Source organism: Equus asinus, chromosome 10 (genome assembly GCF_041296235.1).
Source record: "Equus asinus isolate D_3611 breed Donkey chromosome 10, EquAss-T2T_v2, whole genome shotgun sequence".
NCBI classification, from domain to species: domain Eukaryota; kingdom Metazoa; phylum Chordata; class Mammalia; order Perissodactyla; family Equidae; genus Equus; species Equus asinus.
Genome location: NC_091799.1, coordinates 35,006,896 through 35,027,302, shown reverse-complemented (window position 1 = coordinate 35,027,302; position 20,407 = coordinate 35,006,896). Strand labels below are relative to the sequence as shown.

At 38.7% G+C, this 20,407-nt stretch overlaps 1 protein-coding gene across 1 annotated transcript in view; it reads right to left on the bottom strand.

Annotated features, from left to right (window-relative positions):
• Positions 1-20,407, bottom strand: part of CTNNAL1 (catenin alpha like 1) — a 58,833-nt gene that overhangs the window by 10,184 nt on the left and 28,242 nt on the right. Inside the window, exons 7-12 of the mRNA XM_014834463.3 lie at positions 17,626-17,826; positions 15,139-15,225; positions 11,816-11,974; positions 8,596-8,688; positions 5,588-5,738; positions 210-247 (exon numbers count right to left, since the gene is read on the bottom strand). Of these exons, the coding sequence (XP_014689949.2) occupies positions 210-247; positions 5,588-5,738; positions 8,596-8,688; positions 11,816-11,974; positions 15,139-15,225; positions 17,626-17,826 (729 nt within the window). The remainder of the gene's footprint in view (positions 1-209; positions 248-5,587; positions 5,739-8,595; positions 8,689-11,815; positions 11,975-15,138; positions 15,226-17,625; positions 17,827-20,407) is intronic.

Here is a 20,407-nt window from a genome sequence, read left to right as displayed (position 1 = left end):
CAACTCCCCAAACCCAGCACAAATAATCAGAGTGTGGGCTACATCGAGATTGCTGGTCCGAATAACAACTCTGAACAATCAACATTTGATATCCTTTCTTTCATAATGTCAATTATTGGGGGGTAGGGGGGAGTAGCAATAGGCATTAAGAGCATAAATTCAATTTCTGAATAAAAACATTCTGAAATGTACAAAACTCTTCTACTTACCATTGGCTTTGGAAGTGAAAGGTAGCCATACTTCTCTCCTACAAATAAGATACATAACTTACAACACATTTTCTATTATTCACATTTAAGTTTTAGAATATTATTAAATAAACAGGAATGTTAGTATATTAGTTGTGATAATTTAGTCTATGAATTACATGTGACTGAGAAATAAAACTGTAATTTGATTGTTGAACATGAAGACTTTCAACAGTTGTATCTCTAAGGCATCTGTGGTGGCCAATCTCTACCTCTCCCAACATAATGGCAGAAAGGCAAAAAATCTCACTGACATTTACTATATTTATAAGCAGCTTTGTTTGTAGAGAATTCTCTTACAACAGCTGCCTCTAATGAAAGCAGATTCTCTTTTATCAGGACTAGTTATCAGTGCTGGCTTCCTTTTCTGCAAGTACTAGACCGAATCATTCACAGCTAACCTCGTACTGTACTCTCCCACTCAGGGAAGAGGACAACTCTAGTGTAAAGAGAGGAAGATGAAAAAAAGCAAATAACAGTCTGTTGGCTGCGAATTAACACATGGCAAGAAGCACAATAACTAAAGAAAGGAAGGAGATGTGTCACTCCCACTTCATTCCTGCACTTTCATCTTTCCAGCTTCTGGATCATGTATAAAGTCAGGTTACAATGGATGACAGACTTTTTTTTTAAGCTAGTTTGTTATATCTTGGGTAAGATTTCAAAATAATATTTGAACAGTAATTGGTTCTTGATTTCAAGGGAAGGACATGTGTTCAGCTATATTAGGTAGAACCATATGAAATTGCTGATATTCAACCACTTTGCAACACAAAAACAGCAATTTCATATGGCTCCACTTAATAAAAGAAAATAAAATGTAAGAGCACTAAATCATGCCCTTTCTTATAAAATGACTATTGCATGAATGGAGCAAATTTGCTCGTATCATATTTAAAATTTCATCTAGAACTATGCTGTTGAATCTGTACTCCACTAGCCACATGTGACGACTGAGCAATTGAAACATGGCCAATCTGAATTGAGATGTGCTCTAAGTGTAAAATACATACTAGATTTTGAAGACTTAATATAAAGAAAAAAATGCAAAAGATCTCATTAATAATTTTTAAATATTGATTATAAACAAATAATATTTTAGATATATTGGGTTAAGTTAAAAATATTATTAAAATTGAATTTCACCTGTTTCTTTCTAAATTTTCCTTGTGCTTCCTAGAAAATTTTAAGTTACATATGTGGCTTACATTATATTTCTATTGGACAGTGCTGATTCCGAAGATGAAATGTCATTAAGAGTCAGCTAATGGTACTTGGTAATAGGTTTATGATTCAAATCATTTCTTTGTAATGTCAGAATTGTAAGGGAATTTTATTAGTGGTTCTCTGATCTCAGAAGTGCAAGAGTGGAATAAAACTTAAAGAGGAAAAAGTTATTTCCATGCTTTGTTTCCTAGCTCTGATGTAATAAGTGTCTGATTTAGCTGTGAGATTAACAGAAAATGGTCTTCAGGTCACTCGGAAGCTCAAAATTCATCATATATCTTAATTCAAAGTCTGAATCCTGTCCCTAATATCCCTAAAAAGTAGTCTTAAGCTACTACTTAAGCTTCTACTTAAGCTACAGAAGAGGGCATAATCATTATTTAAATATCGTTAGCTTAGGTGAGCGATCCTGTATCATCTAACCCTGTGGTCCTTCCTATTGCCCATGACCCTGAAATGTTCACATTGCATATCCAAAGAGGGGAAGAAACCCCAACTGTTTCAGTATCTTTATTTCTCCAAGACACAACAGAGTTAAAGAAACCAGAAGGCAGGGAGAAATACATGCAATGAAAAGAGAGCCTTTACACACTCTGGTTTGCTCCCATCACCATCCACCAATTATTGATCACCTGGCAGTTCCAATCCCCATGGTGCTTTTACAGGGACTTTGTTTTGCTCCCTATTCCCACCCTTCGGTTAGACTCAAAATAGTTTACAAATTTGAGGACAACTGAAAAATTGGTCATTCTTCAGATATGTCTCCTCCGAATGCTATGCCAGTAAGGTTGTTCCTCTTTCCCTCAATTCTAACATAAACCAAATAAGCTGATAATAATACAAAAAGAAACACCCCAACTTAAATAAGCTGATAAAAATGATGAATCTGAATCATTTTATAATTGTTTTTTCCATACAAGTCTAATTATTGCCATTGATTCTAAGCAGAGCAAGAATATATTGACTCAATTATGTTTAGCTATTATACCAAATCAAAGAGGTAGCATAAATAAATAATTTCTCTCTGATGAAAACATGTTATAAACGCTAGAATTTCATTGGAAAAAACAGAATATTTGGAGAAAACATACTTGGTACAGATATTTGATTTATAGAATTGTTTTCAAAGCACTGTCTTCACAGGGGTATCATAAATTTAATACTCCCTAAATCCTTTGTCTAATACTCCTTAAATCAACACCACAATTGTGCCATCTTTACTTCCAAGTTTACACCTTGAGATAAATTAAGTTCACAATTAAGTTCAAAAGGCCCTCTCATCTTATGGGGGTACCAAAATTATTTCTGATGAAAACCTAACTGAAAAGTGCTGCTCTCATTTACATCCAGAGCTTTTCTGCATCTCCAGGGAATAAAGCTAATTCCCCAAGGCCAGAAAAGCCTTATTATTTTACTGAAGATGTGCTATATTTTTCCTGACTACAAGTTTTTACAATTAGCTTTTTCTGGTTCTGGAAGGGTCTCTGAATAGCATGATCTATCAAAAAAAAAAAAAAAAGAAAATCATGTCCCCAGACCCACTTAAAGTGAATCCCCTACTACTGGGGACAGGCAGATTATGAGCTAACCTCAGGAGTAAGGGTGAGGTATTCTAATCCAAACCCAGCTGTCATCCACAAACTCTCCCTTACCTCTACCTTCAATTAATCACCAAATCCTAGCACTATTACTTGTAAAACTCGTTTTAAATCAGTCCTCTTATCTCCGTTTGTACTATCCTCACCCCATCATCTCTTGTCTAGATGGGTCACTTCCTGTTCCAGACCCATACATCCCGCAAATAAACTCCTATTTATCCACAAGCACGTTCCTCTTCCTGTACTTCCCATTTTAGTGGACAGCACCTCATGCATCCAATCTGCCAAGTGACAAAATAGATGCCCAACTATGGAACAGGGCCACCCTGGGCATCACTATAAACTGAAGCCTAGACGTATTAACTGTAAGATGTTTCAAACAGAACAAGGGAAATTCAGCTTCCTGAAAGGAGGGATAGAGTCTGCAAGCCATGAGAGAAGGCTTGTTTTTGACATTTATTTGTCTAAAATAATCTCAAATTCTAAATGTTGATACATAGTCATCACTAAGGGAAAGTGGAGTCTTTTTGATCTGATCCCTTCCAATACAAGGACCATGACCGCCCTGGAGGTTTGGGTAAGAAGGCAGAATTGGATGAAGGCAGGAAGGCAGGAAAATAGTTGATTTTTGAGTTCTTGAAGCAATCCCAGGACGCCCAATTATGAAATATGAGGGTCTCAGAGTAAGGGGACAATGACCTAGCTCTCAGACTGACTTCAAGTGTGAGAACACTAAAGCCTCCCTCTCATTGCTTAGCATGCTGTTTGCTACTTAATTGTTTAATTAAATGATACTTGCAAACATATCTGATAATTTTCCCAGTCAAAAGAGTCAAGCTATGCAGAGCAGAACTAAGGTAGGTAGAATACAGCAAAGGCTTTTCAATAATAGTTATAACAGTAGCAAAGAGAAATCAGGATCTGAAGAATGCACTCTGTCCTTTGTGTGGAAAGCAGTGGGCAGATGCAAGTAACAGGCAGCCTTGTCATAATAACCATACAGAACAGGAAGAGCAACACTGTGACACTGGACTCAGTCTGGTCAATAATGGCTAGTCCAGAGTTGAACTTCTTGGTGGAAAAAGCTATTCTATGAGCTTCATGATGAAAGCCAGGACAAAGAAAGGCAGTACAAGACATCAACCAACCCTATCTCAATTAACCCCACGTAAGGATGCCTTCTGGACAGCAAGATACTTTACCAGTTAAACAATGGGAGTCCCATTGATTGAAGGCAGCAGAGTTTCCCACCTAAGGAGGAATTTCTGTTCAGCCCTAAGGAAGCTAAGGCAACCTTGATTTTTTCAGGCTGGGTTACCCAAACTTAAAGAAGAGATATTTTATGTAATATCCAGCTTGAAAGTAAAAGAAACCACAATGACCATGTAGTCCAAAAATAAGTACGAGATTTTCCTATTTCAACTCCAGTCTATCTGTAATGGATGCTAGTGCTAAGAAAGAGGGGGAGGCCACTTCTCTTAATTTCCTAAATGAGTCCTATGGTTAAGTGATCATTCTTCTTTAAATGTAGATTAATTCTACCACTTTACATTTTAATATATGAAACTTGCCTCACATAATGATCCATGTAACTATGAATATTTTATCAAAGCATCAAAATGATATGGCATTCAGATTAGCTATCAACAGAAATCTTTAAATGTAGAAGCATGGTAAACATTTACTATACTTCACAAATTATATCTACAAACTCTATCATTCCCTGATTTTTAAGTAAATCAGCAATTATCTTAAATGGCTATTTTTTTAAATATGAAATGTTTAAATGTTCATATTCAGTAAAAATAAATATGTAATTTGATGTTATAATGACTTTGACATTTTATTTTTTAAAAAAGCATGCTTGACATTAACAGAAGCCATTTGAAGGAAAAAAAATACATAAAAACACATAAACATAAATAACAAGACACAGTACAATGGGAAATAAACAAAACCCCCAGTTGATATTAAAATAAACAATAAAAATGATGCCTTCCTGTGCATTGTAAGGTGCTATTCTACATGTTGTAGAAATACCAATGAACTTACCCACCACAGGAAATATTCCAAGACTATGTAGTCATCAAGGAAAGAGATTCCATCCAAGCGGAAGGAAAGCAATTCAAAAATCAAATAACTACATTCATTTCATTACAAAGTTAGTAGAATTAAATCAGAGAATTACTGTATTACAGAAGAGCTTTTGCACTAAGACTAAAAAATAATTTTGAAGGTATATAAAATGACTTAATTTCAATAGGAAAACTAGAATGTTAATATTAATTCAAAGAAATCTACTATATTGCTGTAGAACAAATTTTACAGCTTAGATACTAAAATGAAGAAGGACAGATAATACTTTCATGATTTTTTTGTGCAAGATATTTTACTATAAAAATAACCAAATTAGGTTATTACAAGATAATTCATTTTGCATCTGAGGTTTGACATTAAAAACTGCTAGCGTTACATTAAATAATAATATATTTCAACATGTGGACAATTTCTCACCTCGTCTTCCTTCAAACACATCATTGATCTCTCTTAGGAGTGTTGACATGTCACTAATTTGGGATTCCCAGGCTTCACAAAATACATCTAGGTTTTCTTTAGCAATTTTACTAGATGGATGCAATGTCAATGTTTCAGCAGCAGAAATTATCTAGTGAAACACAATTTTCACAGGTGTGAACTTCAAAATCTTAGCTCTCAGAATCAACCTTGAGACCAAACTTCTAAGTCTGTACTGTTCAAATCAACTAAATAAACAACTGTGAAGTAATTTCCACACATAAGCCCCATGTTGGGCGGCGTGGAGATACACAGTAGAACAAAGCTCTCTGTTCCCTATAACCTGATCTACAAATAAATAGTATGCATTATTATATACAAACCTTTATTCAGGAAGCAATTATATTTATTCAAGGAAAACTCTGTTTCAACAAAGTTATTTCTATAGCATAATTCAAAGAGTTAGGCTCAAACTTCAAAGAGTACCCTGCACACAGCAGTAGAAGAGAGTACTGAGATTACTGCAGTAGCAGGAAGAGTGGTAGTAGCAGTGGTGGCGGTGGTAGTAGTAGTAACATATACACACACCTATGAGTACATGGTAGATACATTCTTGAGATACTGTGTTAGGTGCTTGAATACATTAGTACTAATCCCCAAAACACAGAAACAAAATACTACCCTTCCCAAATAAGCATTATTCCCATTTTACAGCTAGAGAAGCTGAGGTTCAGAGATACTGAGCAACTAATATATAGCTGTTCATTCAGCTACTATGTGCCGGGCACTGTACCCATGTTCCAGGTGCTGGGGAAACAGGTGTGAATGAAACAGATAAATGTCCCTGTCTTCATGGGACTCACAATATAATAGGGGAGCCAAACAATTAAAAATGTAGAATTTTTAGAAGATGATAAGTGATATGTAGAAAAATAAAGGGTAGGGAGGATGGAGGGCATTAGGTGGTTCAGAGTATTTTAAGTTAGGTGGTCACTGAAAAGGTGGCACGTCAGCAAAGAACTGAAGAAGGTGAGGGAGCCACAGGAAAATCTCGGGAAAGTCATCTGGGATGAGGTGGGAGCATTTCCGGTGTGTTCGAGGAACAGCCAGTAGGCCAGTGTGACTGGACTGACATGAGAAAAACGAAGGTCGCCAGTGGCCATGTAATAGAGAAAGATGCACAGTAAGGACAGGACTTTACTCTGAGCGAGACAGGAAGTCATTGGAGAGCTTTCAGAAGACTGATATAATCAGAGTCATGCTACCTTCGAGGGAATTACAGCTAGGTGCTCCTCCCGGGTGGGCACAGTCCCACAGGCACAGGGCTTGACAAGCAGGTGGCAGCTTTATGAGAGGAACAAGATTCCCCATCTTCAGGGAGGGTAGGCACATGGCTTGCCAGCGGACTACGGGCTAGGTTTCAGCACTGCTGTCCCCTCAACCAGGAGCCATTGGACAGTGTACAAACTGTTCAATTGTGCCCTGGAAATGATCTAACACTTTACAGGAAATATAAAAATGACACTGCTAAAACAGAGATGCTCAGAAATAAATATAAATTATCCCAGAGGCATGCTCTATTTCCTTAAATGATCCTTCTGTGAGACAGATGGCAAAGACGAGGCGTAAAAGCTGAGGCTATGGAAACAGAAAAAACTTCTCAAATTATAGAAGTTGATAACAGGCTCTACCACCATCCTGGGGAAGAAAATCTGGCTTTTCCTTATATCCCTGCTGCAATAAAATCAGGAAGCAGAGAATTGCAACCAAATAGCAAGTAGGGCCTGATAAGAGCTGATGGCATATGGCGGGAGAGTCAAAGCTTTCAGTTCTACTGAAATATATCTATAGCCAAAGCAAGTACGATGACTCCCAAGTGGGCAAGCAAATACCGAAGCCTAAGTTTCTCCCAATAAACAGAGATCCTCTGGTTATAATAAAATGTTCAGCAGATGATCACTCATACAGTTCCTGCTTCCATGATAAGCCTTTGATACTATTCTCTGACTCCCTCCAACATCCAACATGGTTCTGCTACAGGGCATACACACCACCACTGTCTCAAGTCACTCTCACTGTCCTCAACTATAAATCCAGGGTTCCGACATCTATCATGCAATACTGCAAGTAGGAGTAAGTCCTTTTGGCTGATGATGATAAAAGAAACAAGAACATCAGGTAAATTGTAGTTTGGAGCTTAGACCTAAAAAGGAAAAGAAGTTCTGTCCCTCACTTTTTTCCTTAGATTAATTTGACAGGGACAGTATTAAATGGGATATTCATTCTTAAAAGCTTTTGAAAATTATAAATACAAAATAATATTATAGAAAACTCAGAAAAAGACTCACAGTTCTCCCAAAAAAGCACAATTTTCATTTCTGCAGATTTCCTTACATTTTCTTATATATGTACATTTTATATAGTAGCAATTATAGTTTATATACAAATCTGTATCCTGCTTTTATCACCCAAAATTTTGACCAAACATCTTTCAATGTTGCTAACTCTAGTTACCATAATTATTATTTTAAAGTCATAATGTATTATTTGCCTAAATTAAGATAGTTATTTTGCTTCCAATTGAATCTTATTACAAGTAATATAACAAACATCGTTTTAGTTTAGTTTTTTTCTTCTTTTTAATTTCTTTATGTCCTTAGAAATTACTGGGTGAAAACGTGTGAATATTTTTATGGCTTGTTACATAATTATAACTTACTTTTCAAACGTGTTATAACAACCTGCATTGTAAACAGCTCCATTTAAAATAGATGTAAACTAGGACATCGATTAAATGGGCCAATCTTCAGTTTGGCAGATGACCAGATAACCCAATGGAATGTCAGCTATGTTCTGGCACACTACCTATGAAAATTCCATTATGTTTATTTCTCTCTGTAGATTTGGTGTCTAGTTAAGCAGAACCATTTACATCTTCCTTCCACACAATTTGTTACGATACTCAGACAAGACACAATAAAGAAAGAACAATCTGCTATTGATCATACCTGCTGCCCAGTCACCTGAAATGTCTCCTCTGCGTGTATGCAGGTTATTTCAAGAGGTTCTGTCCCACATACATGTCGTAACAATCGACAGGTCTACGAGAAAACATTTCTATAGTTCAACTTTCACATGCTCATTCCTCACAATTCATAGTATCATTTTATAATTAATAAAGAAAAAACTCTACACATAAAACTTACTAAAACCTTATTAAATTACCTTACTCATTAAACCTTATTAAAAATACATTTGTACATTACTGAGAAGATTATTATAATCTTATACTAGTTACCAACAGATTCTCTAGGAATGAAGCACGAATGAGGGTAGAGCAAATTGTTTCTACTTCCCACCTGATCATGGTAAGGCAGTCACAGAATATTAGAAGCAGGAGGAATCTTTAAAAGGATCTACCAGTGCCCACACATTTTATATATGAAGAAACTTAGCTCAGAGAAGTGACTCGCCCAAGGTTCTCACCTAAACTATGTCACAGTTACTACCAGTTACACATTCTTTCTATCAACAAACAACACTTCCCCTTATGGTCAATTAATTAAAACACCTTTCACAGGAGATAACGCTGAATTAAGCATGACTGATGTAATAAATAGAGAGCCTATATCAGAGAAAATTATGGAAAATCTTGAGACAAAGTTTGAAAAAAAAAATTTCACTTTTTAAAAATATTTGCTGCAGGATTCCTATAATGAGCAAGAGTTTGTCTACAGTTATATTTGGTTTATAAACATAACAGCACTGGGGGTGGGGGGGTTGAGTGAAGATGGTCAAATGGTACAAATCTCCAGTTATAAGATAAACACGGTCTGGGGCTGTAATGTATAGTATGACTATGGCTCACAATACTGTTTCGTATATTTGAAAGTTGCTAAGAGAGTAGATCTTAAATGTTCTCATCACAAGGAAAAAAATTTCTCTAACTATGTGAGATGATAGATGTTAACTAAACTTATTGTGGTAATTATTTCATAATATATACATATATCAAATCATTATGTTGTACACCTTAAACGAACACAAGTTTATATGTCAATTATATCTTTTTTTTCTTGAGGAATTAGCCCTGAGCTAACGTCGGCTGCCAATCCTCCCTTTTTGCTAAGGAAGACTGGCCCTGAGCTAACATCCATGCCCATCTTCCTCTATTTTACATGTGGGACGCCTACCACAGCATGGCTTGCCAAGTGGTGCCATGTCCACACCCGGGATCCGAACCAGCAAACCCCAGTGCCCAAGAGGAATGTGCACACTCAACCGCTGTGCCACTGGGCTGGCCCCAGTGTCAATTATATCTGAAAAAAAAACTATTTAAAAAAACATAAGCATCAAATCTACTTTAAAATGGGGATGCATCTACAGTCATTTTAAGCATATTCTCAGGGCCGGCCCTGTGGCAGAGTGGTTAAGTTTGCGCGTTCCACTGCAGCGGCCCAGGGTTTCACTGGTTTGGATCCTGGGCACAAACATGGCACTGCTCATCAGGCCACGCTGAGGTGGCATCCCACATGCCACAACTAGAAGGACCCACAACTAAAGAATATACAACTACGTACCGGGGGGCTTTGGGGAGAAAGAGGAAAAAAATTAAATCTTAAAAAAAAAAAAAAAAATGTTCTCTAGCAGTTTTCAGAGGTAAACAAGTAAAGGAGAGGAAGCTAGTCTAGTTAGTCTAAAGGTTCCTCCTCACCCTTAGTCTTTGAGATTCAGTGAGCAGGGTATATTAGATATCATGAAGACTGCTAGATGGTTCACATCTGTGCATTTATATACAGTCATGCGCCACATAATGACATTTTGGTCAACAATGGACCACATATACAAGAGTGGTCCCATAAGATTAGTACCATATAGCCTAGGTGTGTAACAGGCTATACTATCTAGGTTTGTGTAAGTACACTCTACAATGTTGGCACAATGACGAAATTGCCTAATGACACATTTCTCAGAAAGTATTCCCATTGTTAAGTGATGCACGACTGTATGTGTTGGACATACCTCATGTGTATAAGGTATACCTAGCTTAAGTATATTTATTTATTTATTTAATTTTTGCTGAGGAAGATTTGCCATGAGCTAACAAGCTGTTGCCAATCTTCCTCTTTTTGCTTGAGGAAGATTCGCCCTGAGCTAACATCTATGCCAGTCTACCTCTATTTTGTATGTGGGTTGCTGCCTCAGCATGGCCACCAACAAGTGGTGTAAGTCTGCGCCTGGGAACCAAATCCAGGCCACCGAAGTAGAGCACGCCGGACTTAACCACTAGGCCACAGGGCCAGCCCCAAGTATATGTCTTTTTTTCTAAAATATGTCTGACATTTTCAACAGGTAGAAGGCTTATAATATCAAATAATAATTGGAATTATAACAAAAGTGGAAGGTGCAGCACCAGTAACACATAAGAGAGATTTGGGCAGGAGAGGTTCAGAAAAGGAATCTTTGCTGAGTATCTTCTCTTTGTCCCTCCATATCCACTCTCCTCCCTTCTCAAACCTGCTTTTTGCCATGGGAGACTGACTGAATGAGGTCTACAGCTATGTTTGGCCAATGCGAAGCCCCACCAATAGACCAACGGGGATGAAGAAAGTAAGGGCCTTTCTTCTCACGCTCTTTCCCTGCAAGGTCGCTTTGGACACTCTGTGTCTAGTCCTAAAATCATCTCTCAAGGTGGCTCTCTCAAAGACTCTATGCCCTTCCAGTTTTCACTAACCACTCACTCCCTCTGTTAATTTGGGCCTAGGAGTGGTACCAGCTTTGCTATCACTAACGCCAATTACTGCATACCCATGGTTTCCCCCACACCCCATCTATGCAATTGTCAATAGGTCCTTTACTAAACCCTCTTTAAATTATCCCAATGAGTGTGCCATCTCTTTCCTCCTGAGACCCCACAGATTCAGATAGAAACAAGGTCATACAATGGATCTCCATTGCTTTACTCCAATGTCTAATCTCTCTGAGACAATAAGGGCAAGAAGATTAAGAAGTGCATTTGTGGGTTCCAGCATTTGTTGTGGTTTTGTTTGAGAGGCCAGATTGTTGTAACAACAAAACAGATAAACATTTTATCTTTAAAATTCCAAAGGAGAGAGAAAAAAATGCTCATAGAAGTGAACCAAAAACTGCATTTGCATGAAGATGCTCTGATGCTAGCACAGCTGTCATTAAACTACAATTTCTTTAACAAGCAAACCTCTTACTCACCTCAACGAGCTGCTCTTTCTGTTCAGAGAGTTTGCAGGCATATTCAGCCAAACCTTCTAAATTTCCTTCTACTCCAGTAAGTTTTAATGCTTTTAGAACCACATGATCAGCATGGTATTTTAACAGATCTGCTACCAGCTGAGTTGCTGTACTATGAAGCTGCAGACGTCAGGGGTGAAGAGTCGTGAAAGAAAGACAACAAACAATAAGGCTTTGTGACCAAGCACCTTGCCAGCACTTTTAAAACGAAAGAGTAGCAACCTCAACGCAGCCCACCAGATCTGTTGAGGGGAAAACGGAAAGCTCCCTGTGGTAACAGCAGCCGTTGTGTGGCACTGGGGAGCTTGCCAGTTCTCCCAAAAGCAGGAGGGATACTGACATCTTTGAGTCCCCTGCTGGGAGCAGCAATGCTGTTTGTAGAAGACGAACTGGTCACCCAGTGCCAGAGCAGCCTGGTCCCTTTTCCATCCTACTATCAACCAGCTCCTTCCATACAGCTTCTCTCTTAAATAAATGCTTCTTAAAGAAATAACTCTTAAAGTCAGTGAGGAGTAGAACAGTGTTAAGAGTATGGTATCAGAGTACGTAAGAGGAAAATCAAATGGCAGTTCACGATCACTAATATGTTTTTTAACAGACTTTTGAAAAAGCCTCTGTGAGATTCAGTCAATCAGGCATTCAACACAGTTTGTTAAACACCTACATCATGGCAGGCACTGTACTCAAGGCTGGGCACACACGACAAGTAGGACACAACCGCTTCCCTTCGCGGGGTTACAGTGTATCTATAGCTGCCATCCAGAGCTGTATTCTCTAACTCTTGGGTCACAAGAAAAATGATCGAGAAAAGAGTAACAAAAACCCCAAAGTTTTACTTGACTTTGGGTGGAACGGATTTTAAGCACAGCTCATTCTCTCTGGGCATCTTTGGGTACTATTAACTCCAAAATCTATTCTTCTCCGTATCTTGCCTTTTGTTGTTGTTTTTTTAATCATGTGACAGGTTATTTTGGGGTTCTCCAGAAAAGAGATCATTTTTAATAACACTGTCCTAAGGAAAATCTGACTTTGAATTAAGCCTATTCGAATGAAGTGATTCTTTTTTTCCTGGAAGTAATCCAATGTCAGTTCAAACTACAGGACTTTCTACAAAATCAACAATAGGGTAGTCCACATTCGTGCAATCAAGTGCGAACAATTAGAGTCAGAAACAAAGACATTAAAATGCATTTTCCTTTGGAAATAAAATGTACGTAAGAGTTTTAAAAGGTTTTGTTTAACCATCAGGGCCCTAGAGAATGCATAACGCCAGTCCTTTATTTTACAGACGAGGAAACAGGTCGTTAGACACTGAGTGACCTGTCCAGGATCACGCACATCTTACCAATGGTTCTGGAGACAACTTATTAACAACCGTAAAGGAAGAAGGGTGAATAAACCCCAAGTTCCTGCTCTGTGCAGTGTACCAACAGCAGCTTTATAGACATTATCTCCCTTAATCCTTATAAAAATTCTTCTAGGCTGATGTTGTTGTACCCATTGCAAAGGTAAGGGGAATGAAGCTGTGGAGAGCCATTCAGCCTTTCGCCAGAGGATTTTATGCCCTATTGATAGTCATAGTTTTAACAACAGTTTAGTTAAAATTGAATAGGCTGAAAAAAAATGGGTAGGCTTTTTATAAACCATAGAAAACCATATCCTTCCATATTTGACAGGATGTTAAAAATGAAGGTTTCAATAGAGGTCAATACCAAGTAAGATGTGAAACAGATCACCCTGCATATAATTTACAAAAGAAATGTCCCAAACCAATTTCATTCTCCTGAGCCCTTGACCCGCTTCAAAAATATAAAAGAATAAAGAAATTAGAGATGAGGGAGGAGAGGTTTTTGTGAGGAGGATCTGTTTGGAGAGCTGATGGCGTTTACCCTGAGTCCCACCTGCAGACACACCCCAAAGTGGAGGGAACAACATGACATGGGAGTTGTAGTAAAGGCTGTTGGGGGAGGCGAGGCAACAAGAGAGCCTCTGTAGAACACGCCCAAGTACCCATGAGAGGAGAGTCAACTTGAAACATCTACTGAGCTGAGTGCATCTTGTAAGGGCGCCAGCCACCAAGAACTTCCCGCCTCCCCGCTTCCTCTCTTCTTTCCCTGTGCCACAACCTGGCAAAGATCTGGAACAGAAGCCAGACCAACAGGGGAAGAAGGGCCTGAAAAAGAGACAGGACACCTTTCGCAAAAGCCCCAGGTGGGGCTGGGGAAGTGGGAAACAGGGGAGAAGTCCTACAATGGGATGAATTTAAATACTAATGTATCGGAATGAACATTCTCATTTTCAAACTGAGATTGTTTCTTATGACCTAAAGCAGAGATTGGCAAATTTTTTCTGTAAAAGGTCAGAGAGTAACTATTTTAGGCTTTTCAGGTCGCACAGTCACTACTGCAAATACCCAACTCTGCTGTTGCAGTGAAAAAACAGCAGACGACATTTAAACAAACGGGCAGGACTGTGTCCCCAAAAACTTTACAAAAACAGACAGCCTGGTCATAGTTTGCAAACCCCAGACTTAAAGACCAATTACCTGAGAATGACCAAATAAGTCACGAGATGACCAAGTTTTCATTCAGGAAACAGGGAAATCTTCTCAACCGAAAGAATATTTTTAAAAACCAGCTTTATTAAGGTGTAATTTATATACAACAAAATGTACCAAGGGTACGATTTGATGAGTTCTGGCAGACATTTACACCCATGTAACCACCACCACAATCAATATTTACATTTCCTTTATCCCAAAAAGTTCCCCCATGCCCCTTTGTAGTAAATAGCCCCCAACTTCTGACCCCAGGCAGCCACTGACCTAGTTTCTGTCACTATAAATTAGTTTTGCCTTTTCTGGAATTTTTTCTAAATGGAATTATACATACACACACTCTTTTGTGTCTGACTTCTTTCACTCAGTGTAACATTTTGGCAATTCATCTATATTGTTACCTGTACTGATACTGTTCCTTTTTATGGCTGAATAGTATTTGGTATAGTTATACCAAAATTCATTTATCTAGACCCTTGTTGATGGAAATTTAGGTTGTTTCCAGTTTGGGGCTACTATAAATAAAGTTGCTAGGAACATTCTCATACAAGCTTTGAGGATAATGGCACTAATAAAATGGTGGTTTCAAAATAACTAGGTCAAAGGAAAACGTCTAAAACCATTTTCCAGGTACGTGGACATATTAACACTAATGTATATCGTACATACCACACAACATGAAAATTAGTAAAGGATTAAAAAAGGCCAGATTTCAAACTATACTTACTTCTTTCTTGAGTTCATTGAGGCTGTGACTGATTTTCAGGATACTGAGTTCCAGTTCTTCAGCGATGCTTTTCGTTTTCTTGCTTTGCTAAAAATTTTAAAAAGTATATATGAATGTTACCTCATTTTTTCATCTGGTTATTCCAATTTTATTTGAACTATAAATTATAACAAATGCATAATATCATTCTGTGAGCTATATGAAAAGCAGATTTAAAAAATTCACCTGTTTATGGTTAGAGTGAAAAATAGAATTTTAATTGTTTAGTTATATTTTTCTACTCTAACTATAAACAGGTGAGTCCTTTAAAATCTAATTTTCTTTAATAAAGTTATCATATCTAAAATGAATCTACTTTATCTAATCTATTTGGAATGCTCCATCCCTTCACTCTTAACCTAGTTAAAAATTAAAATCCTATTCATCTTCAAGTTCTTACATAAATGTCTCTTTCTCAAAAAGGCCGTCTCAGGTCACACAATCTAAATTAGACTCCCTTCTTACCCACTCTAATCTTTTTTCTAAATAATCATCCTAGCTTGCAATTACACATTTATTTTTTGATTTTCTTGTTTAAAATCTATCTTCTGGGCCAGCCTGGTGGCGCAGCGGTTAAGTTTGCATGTTCTGCTTCCGCGGCCCTGGGTTCACCAGTTCGAATCCCGGGTGCGGACATGGCACCATTTGGCAAGCCATGCTGTGGTAGGCGTCCCACATATAAAGTAGAGGAAGATGGGCATGGATGTTAGCTCAGGGCCAGTCTTCCTCAGCAAAAAGAGGAGGATTGCCGGCAGATGTTAGCTCAGGCCTAATCTTTCTCCAAAAAAAAAAAAAGTCTATCTTCCCCATTAGGCCTTGGAAAGCTCCATGAAGCTGAGATAACATTTATTTTGCTCACCACTGAATCCACAACACCTGGCACAGCAAACGGCAGGTAGAAGGTATTCAGCTCTTTGAATGCAGAAATCAAAGTTACATATCAACATCTTCGTGAAGCCTTCTCTATTCCTCTCCCTAAACATAAATGCACCCTCCTTCCAACCCTCTCAACACATGGTCTGCGCCTTCTCTCAGGACACTTGCAAAACTGTCTGTACTTGCCTCACTCCTTCCCACATTTTTCTATACTGCAAAATTCTTGCAGGCAAAGATTTTATCTTATTCATCTTTAGATTTCCAGTGCCTGGCATATAGAAAGCATTCAGTAATGGCTGCTGAAATAAATGAATGACCAGTACATCTGGCATGCAGAATCAGAGATCTGAGTGTTGTGAATAATGTGAAAGGGGCTAATTTCACATTTAAGTATTGATAGAATCGGATTCCCAACACAGAGAGCACTTCCTCACAGAAACTCTTTATACTGAATCACGGACTTAAAATTCAACACTGAGGCAATCTATACTTCAGATTAGATATCACAGACAATTCAAACTAAATGCAAAATATTGCTTATATCCCTGATGCCACTCTACTCTGCATTAAGTTTCCCTGTTAATATGAGCATTTGCACCGTTGTGATACCAAGAAAACACCAGAAAAATCTGTGATTCAAATCTGCTCTTCGTAAGTCAATCTGTTTACAAGAGAGTAAACTGCTGCCTCGTTTGCTACACTCTTGGCCACACTCATCCTTCTCCTTCATCTTTACTGCCAAAGTTCTTGTTCATGATGTCCAGATTTGTTCCATCCATGCTATATGTTGTAAACCATGTCAACTACTTTTTTGACATACCCTAGTTCTAAGAAATAAATAAATGGTGCCAGAAATATGTATCAGGGCTCTGTCTCCCAATTTCTTAATCCACGCTCTATAAGAGACTGGGCACACGCTTCCTATGTTGTCCAGCTTCTGTCAGTCTTTACCACTCTCGCCCGAATAATCTCCCGTGTTTTAAGCAACCCAGCAGCCTATTTAAGGCTCTGTAAGTGGCTGCCCACCAATCTTAGACCAGGAATCCATGCGAGGGTGAAAAATCTTTTACCTGCCAGCTGGGTCTACCCTTGTCCTCACTGCATCTAGATCTCAATAAGTTTTCTAAATCGGTATGTCTGTAAATCAGCTGTCCTCAGAATTAAGAAGTGTGTACATCTCAATGGTTCCAACAGTAAAACTCAGGTCCCAAGAACCTCTAGGTAGGGGTCTACTCCTCTGCTCTTCACTCTGAAGAAGCATTCTGGGGAGGAATTTTCCAGAGGTGACTTTGGCGGAAGAGCGGGGACAACAGGGTGACCTAGTGATGGTAACAGTGGCACAGAACCCAGACTGGCCTGGATGAGAAACGACAGGCCTAGAAATGCTGAGTACCGTGAGTGCTGGATGGGAAAGGCACCTCGGCCGAGTAGGAGCGAAAACAGGGATGAGGCATCTTTGTCTCATTCTGGACCACATTCATACTCCCGGTGCTTATGTTAGCTTCCACATGTCTCAAAACTTTGGGAAAAAGCTATTAGAGAAGATTTACTTCGATGAAAAACAGTCCTTACAGCTTGAATCCACACAGAAATTAACTGCTGCAGCTCCCTCCTCGCCTGAGTTGACAGTTCCAAGATGCGTTCCCTGTGCTCGTGGCTGGTATAGGCAGAATCTGTGAAGTCCTCTGTACGCTCCAAGATAACCTCCAACATCGCTGAAAGGTTCTCCTTTGACTGAAAATTAAGATTCTCCCGAAGAGTTTCAATATTCATCTAAGAACAAAAAGGACATACATCCATATGAATCAATATTCCCACCTAACCAAAATGGGCTATAATTTCTAATAGTGCTACAGAAGACACTAGCCATTTCTTTCCCGAAGGGCTGAGGGGAAATACAGCGTCCAGTCAAGACTATATTCTCCTCTAACCCAGAAGGACACATTACTCAAGAGCCACCAAGGGCCAGGCAGAGTTTCGTTCCTATAGTTGTTAATACAACATTCCTATAAGATCAGTGAATACTAAGGCAGAAAGAGCATTATCATGTAGCAACTGGTAGGAAAAATGAACCAGCCTCCAGGTAAAGGATCTGTATCTGAGAAAATGCCAACGCAAAGTCCTGGAAGCTGTTATAAACAAATATGAATGTGTTGAGCCCGGGCAGAAGGGTGCAGAGGGTGTGGAGTATGGATTGGAGTGAGAAAGGCATCGATTTTTCCTTCATTAATTCAAAAAACTCTCCTAGTCACCTAACTCATTTCCCTACATTTTCTCTTATGTCCCCAATAGCACCTACATGACCAAAATGTCCTCCACCAGTGGGCCTGTATAATCTTTCTAAAATCTAAACCTTTTGATATTGCCACCTCCAATTGGCTCCTTGCCACCTATAAAATCAAGCCCAAACTTCTACTACATGGCACAACATCCTCTAGGGTCTTATCTTTGCATCTCTTTCCAACAGTCTATCTCAGCCCCACCCAATACCAGGACAACCTTCCCCGTCAGCCACGCTGTGCTTCGAGTTCCCTGAATATGTGATGGACACACGTTCACTGCTGCAATCTCTCCTTCTCTCAGCTTTCTAAGATATGCCATGTCACCGCAACCTTCTTTAACTTCTAGCCCTTGAAATAGGTCACAGAAACAACTTGGGCCAAGAGGCAATAAGCAGTGATGATCATAATTGTGGTCACAATGAATGTGATGACAAGGATACATTTGTTTAGCACTTTAAAGTCCTTTTACAAACAATATTTCAAGTTAATCCTTACATATAACCACTTTATCATGCCCTGGAAAATACTAAGATTTGGGAAGGTCAAGAAGCTGTAGGGGGTGCTAGCTTCCCCTTCTGCTCTCGGCCCAAGCTGTCTCCAGTAATCATCCTAAGTAGACAGAATTATTTTTTAAGTTAGGAAAGAAAATGAATAAAAGCGAGGTATGGAATTATCAATGAAGATCTGAGAATTTGAGAATTTAAATAGAATTACAACATAAAAATCAGTCATGTTGACCACACACCGTTTATGTTAAGGTTTTTGATTTTCCCTTCGGAAAGAACATACATATGTTTTTAAACAACAACTTAGTAGAGTTTTTTTTTCTTTTGAAGGTCATTCATTTATATGGTTTATAAGATTTGTCCACATATTCACAGTATTGAATGCAGTAAAGTATCCAGTTTCCCTCTACGGATTATACTTTCCATCAGAAAAAAGGTAAGATGCCAAAAAGTAACCACTGACAGTAAGACTGAGGCTATTCGTGACAGCTCCGTGCTCCAGAACAACTGACTGTGAAAGGGTCAGCAGCGAGCGCAGCCGGCAGCTGCCACAGGTATAGCACTGCCCCTAGTCAGCCTGGAACCAGAAATGCAGGGTCAAGAGGCAAAAGGCCTGGCTCTAACCCTGTTTCCCTAATTATCCTTTGACAAGACATCATCTCCCTTTGCCTTTATAAAAAGAGAGGATTAGAAAAATAATCTCTAAGATCCCTTTCAGCAATAAAAACTCTAAGAGAATGACTGGCCCTTGTAGCTTCTTTCCCCTCAGGAAGAGCTAGGTCCCGCAGCATATAAACAAACCCAGAGGTGTAAACTGAAAGGTCAGGGACTTTGGGATTAGAGAGTCCTGGTTCTCAAGAAGGGTTTCACCACTTATCAGCTTTCCTCCTCAAAAACATGGATATATTAGCCACCTAAAAGGGGAATTCGAGATTAAATGAGATAATATGTATTAAGAGCACAGTCCCTAAAAATAAATGTTCTTTCCATTACTTTGTTTGACCTAATGTTCCTTAGACCTTGACACAATTAAAAGTTGAAGTGTAGTAAGATGAAAAGAACACCATCCCTGTCGTAGCCCTGTCTGAGAGGCGGGTTACCCTCAGCATATTGGATAACTTCTCAGGGCTCTGGTTTTCCCATCTGTCAGATGAGGGGGTTGTGCCAGAACATTTCCTTGGCCCTCCTGATTCATACACCACTCTTACCCAAAAAGCAGCTTCACCATCTCTCTGACTTCTGATGAGAAGGTCTTCCCTAAAATGGTGAGGATTCTGAGTCAGCCTGCCTAGTTTCAAATCTCAACTTTGGCACTTCCTAGCTGGCAAGTTACTTGACTTCTGTTTCTCAGTATCCTCAGCTATATAATGGGGATAATATAACAATAGTCCTTGTGAGGATTAAACCTATACATACATTTAAAGCACTCAGAACAGGGCTGGCACTGAGAAACCGCTAAATAAATGTTAGCATGCATTATTGCTTATTTTTAAATTTTAATTATCATTAATACTATTACTATAGTCTCAAAGTATCAGCCCCATAACACAGGGAAGAGCAAGAATG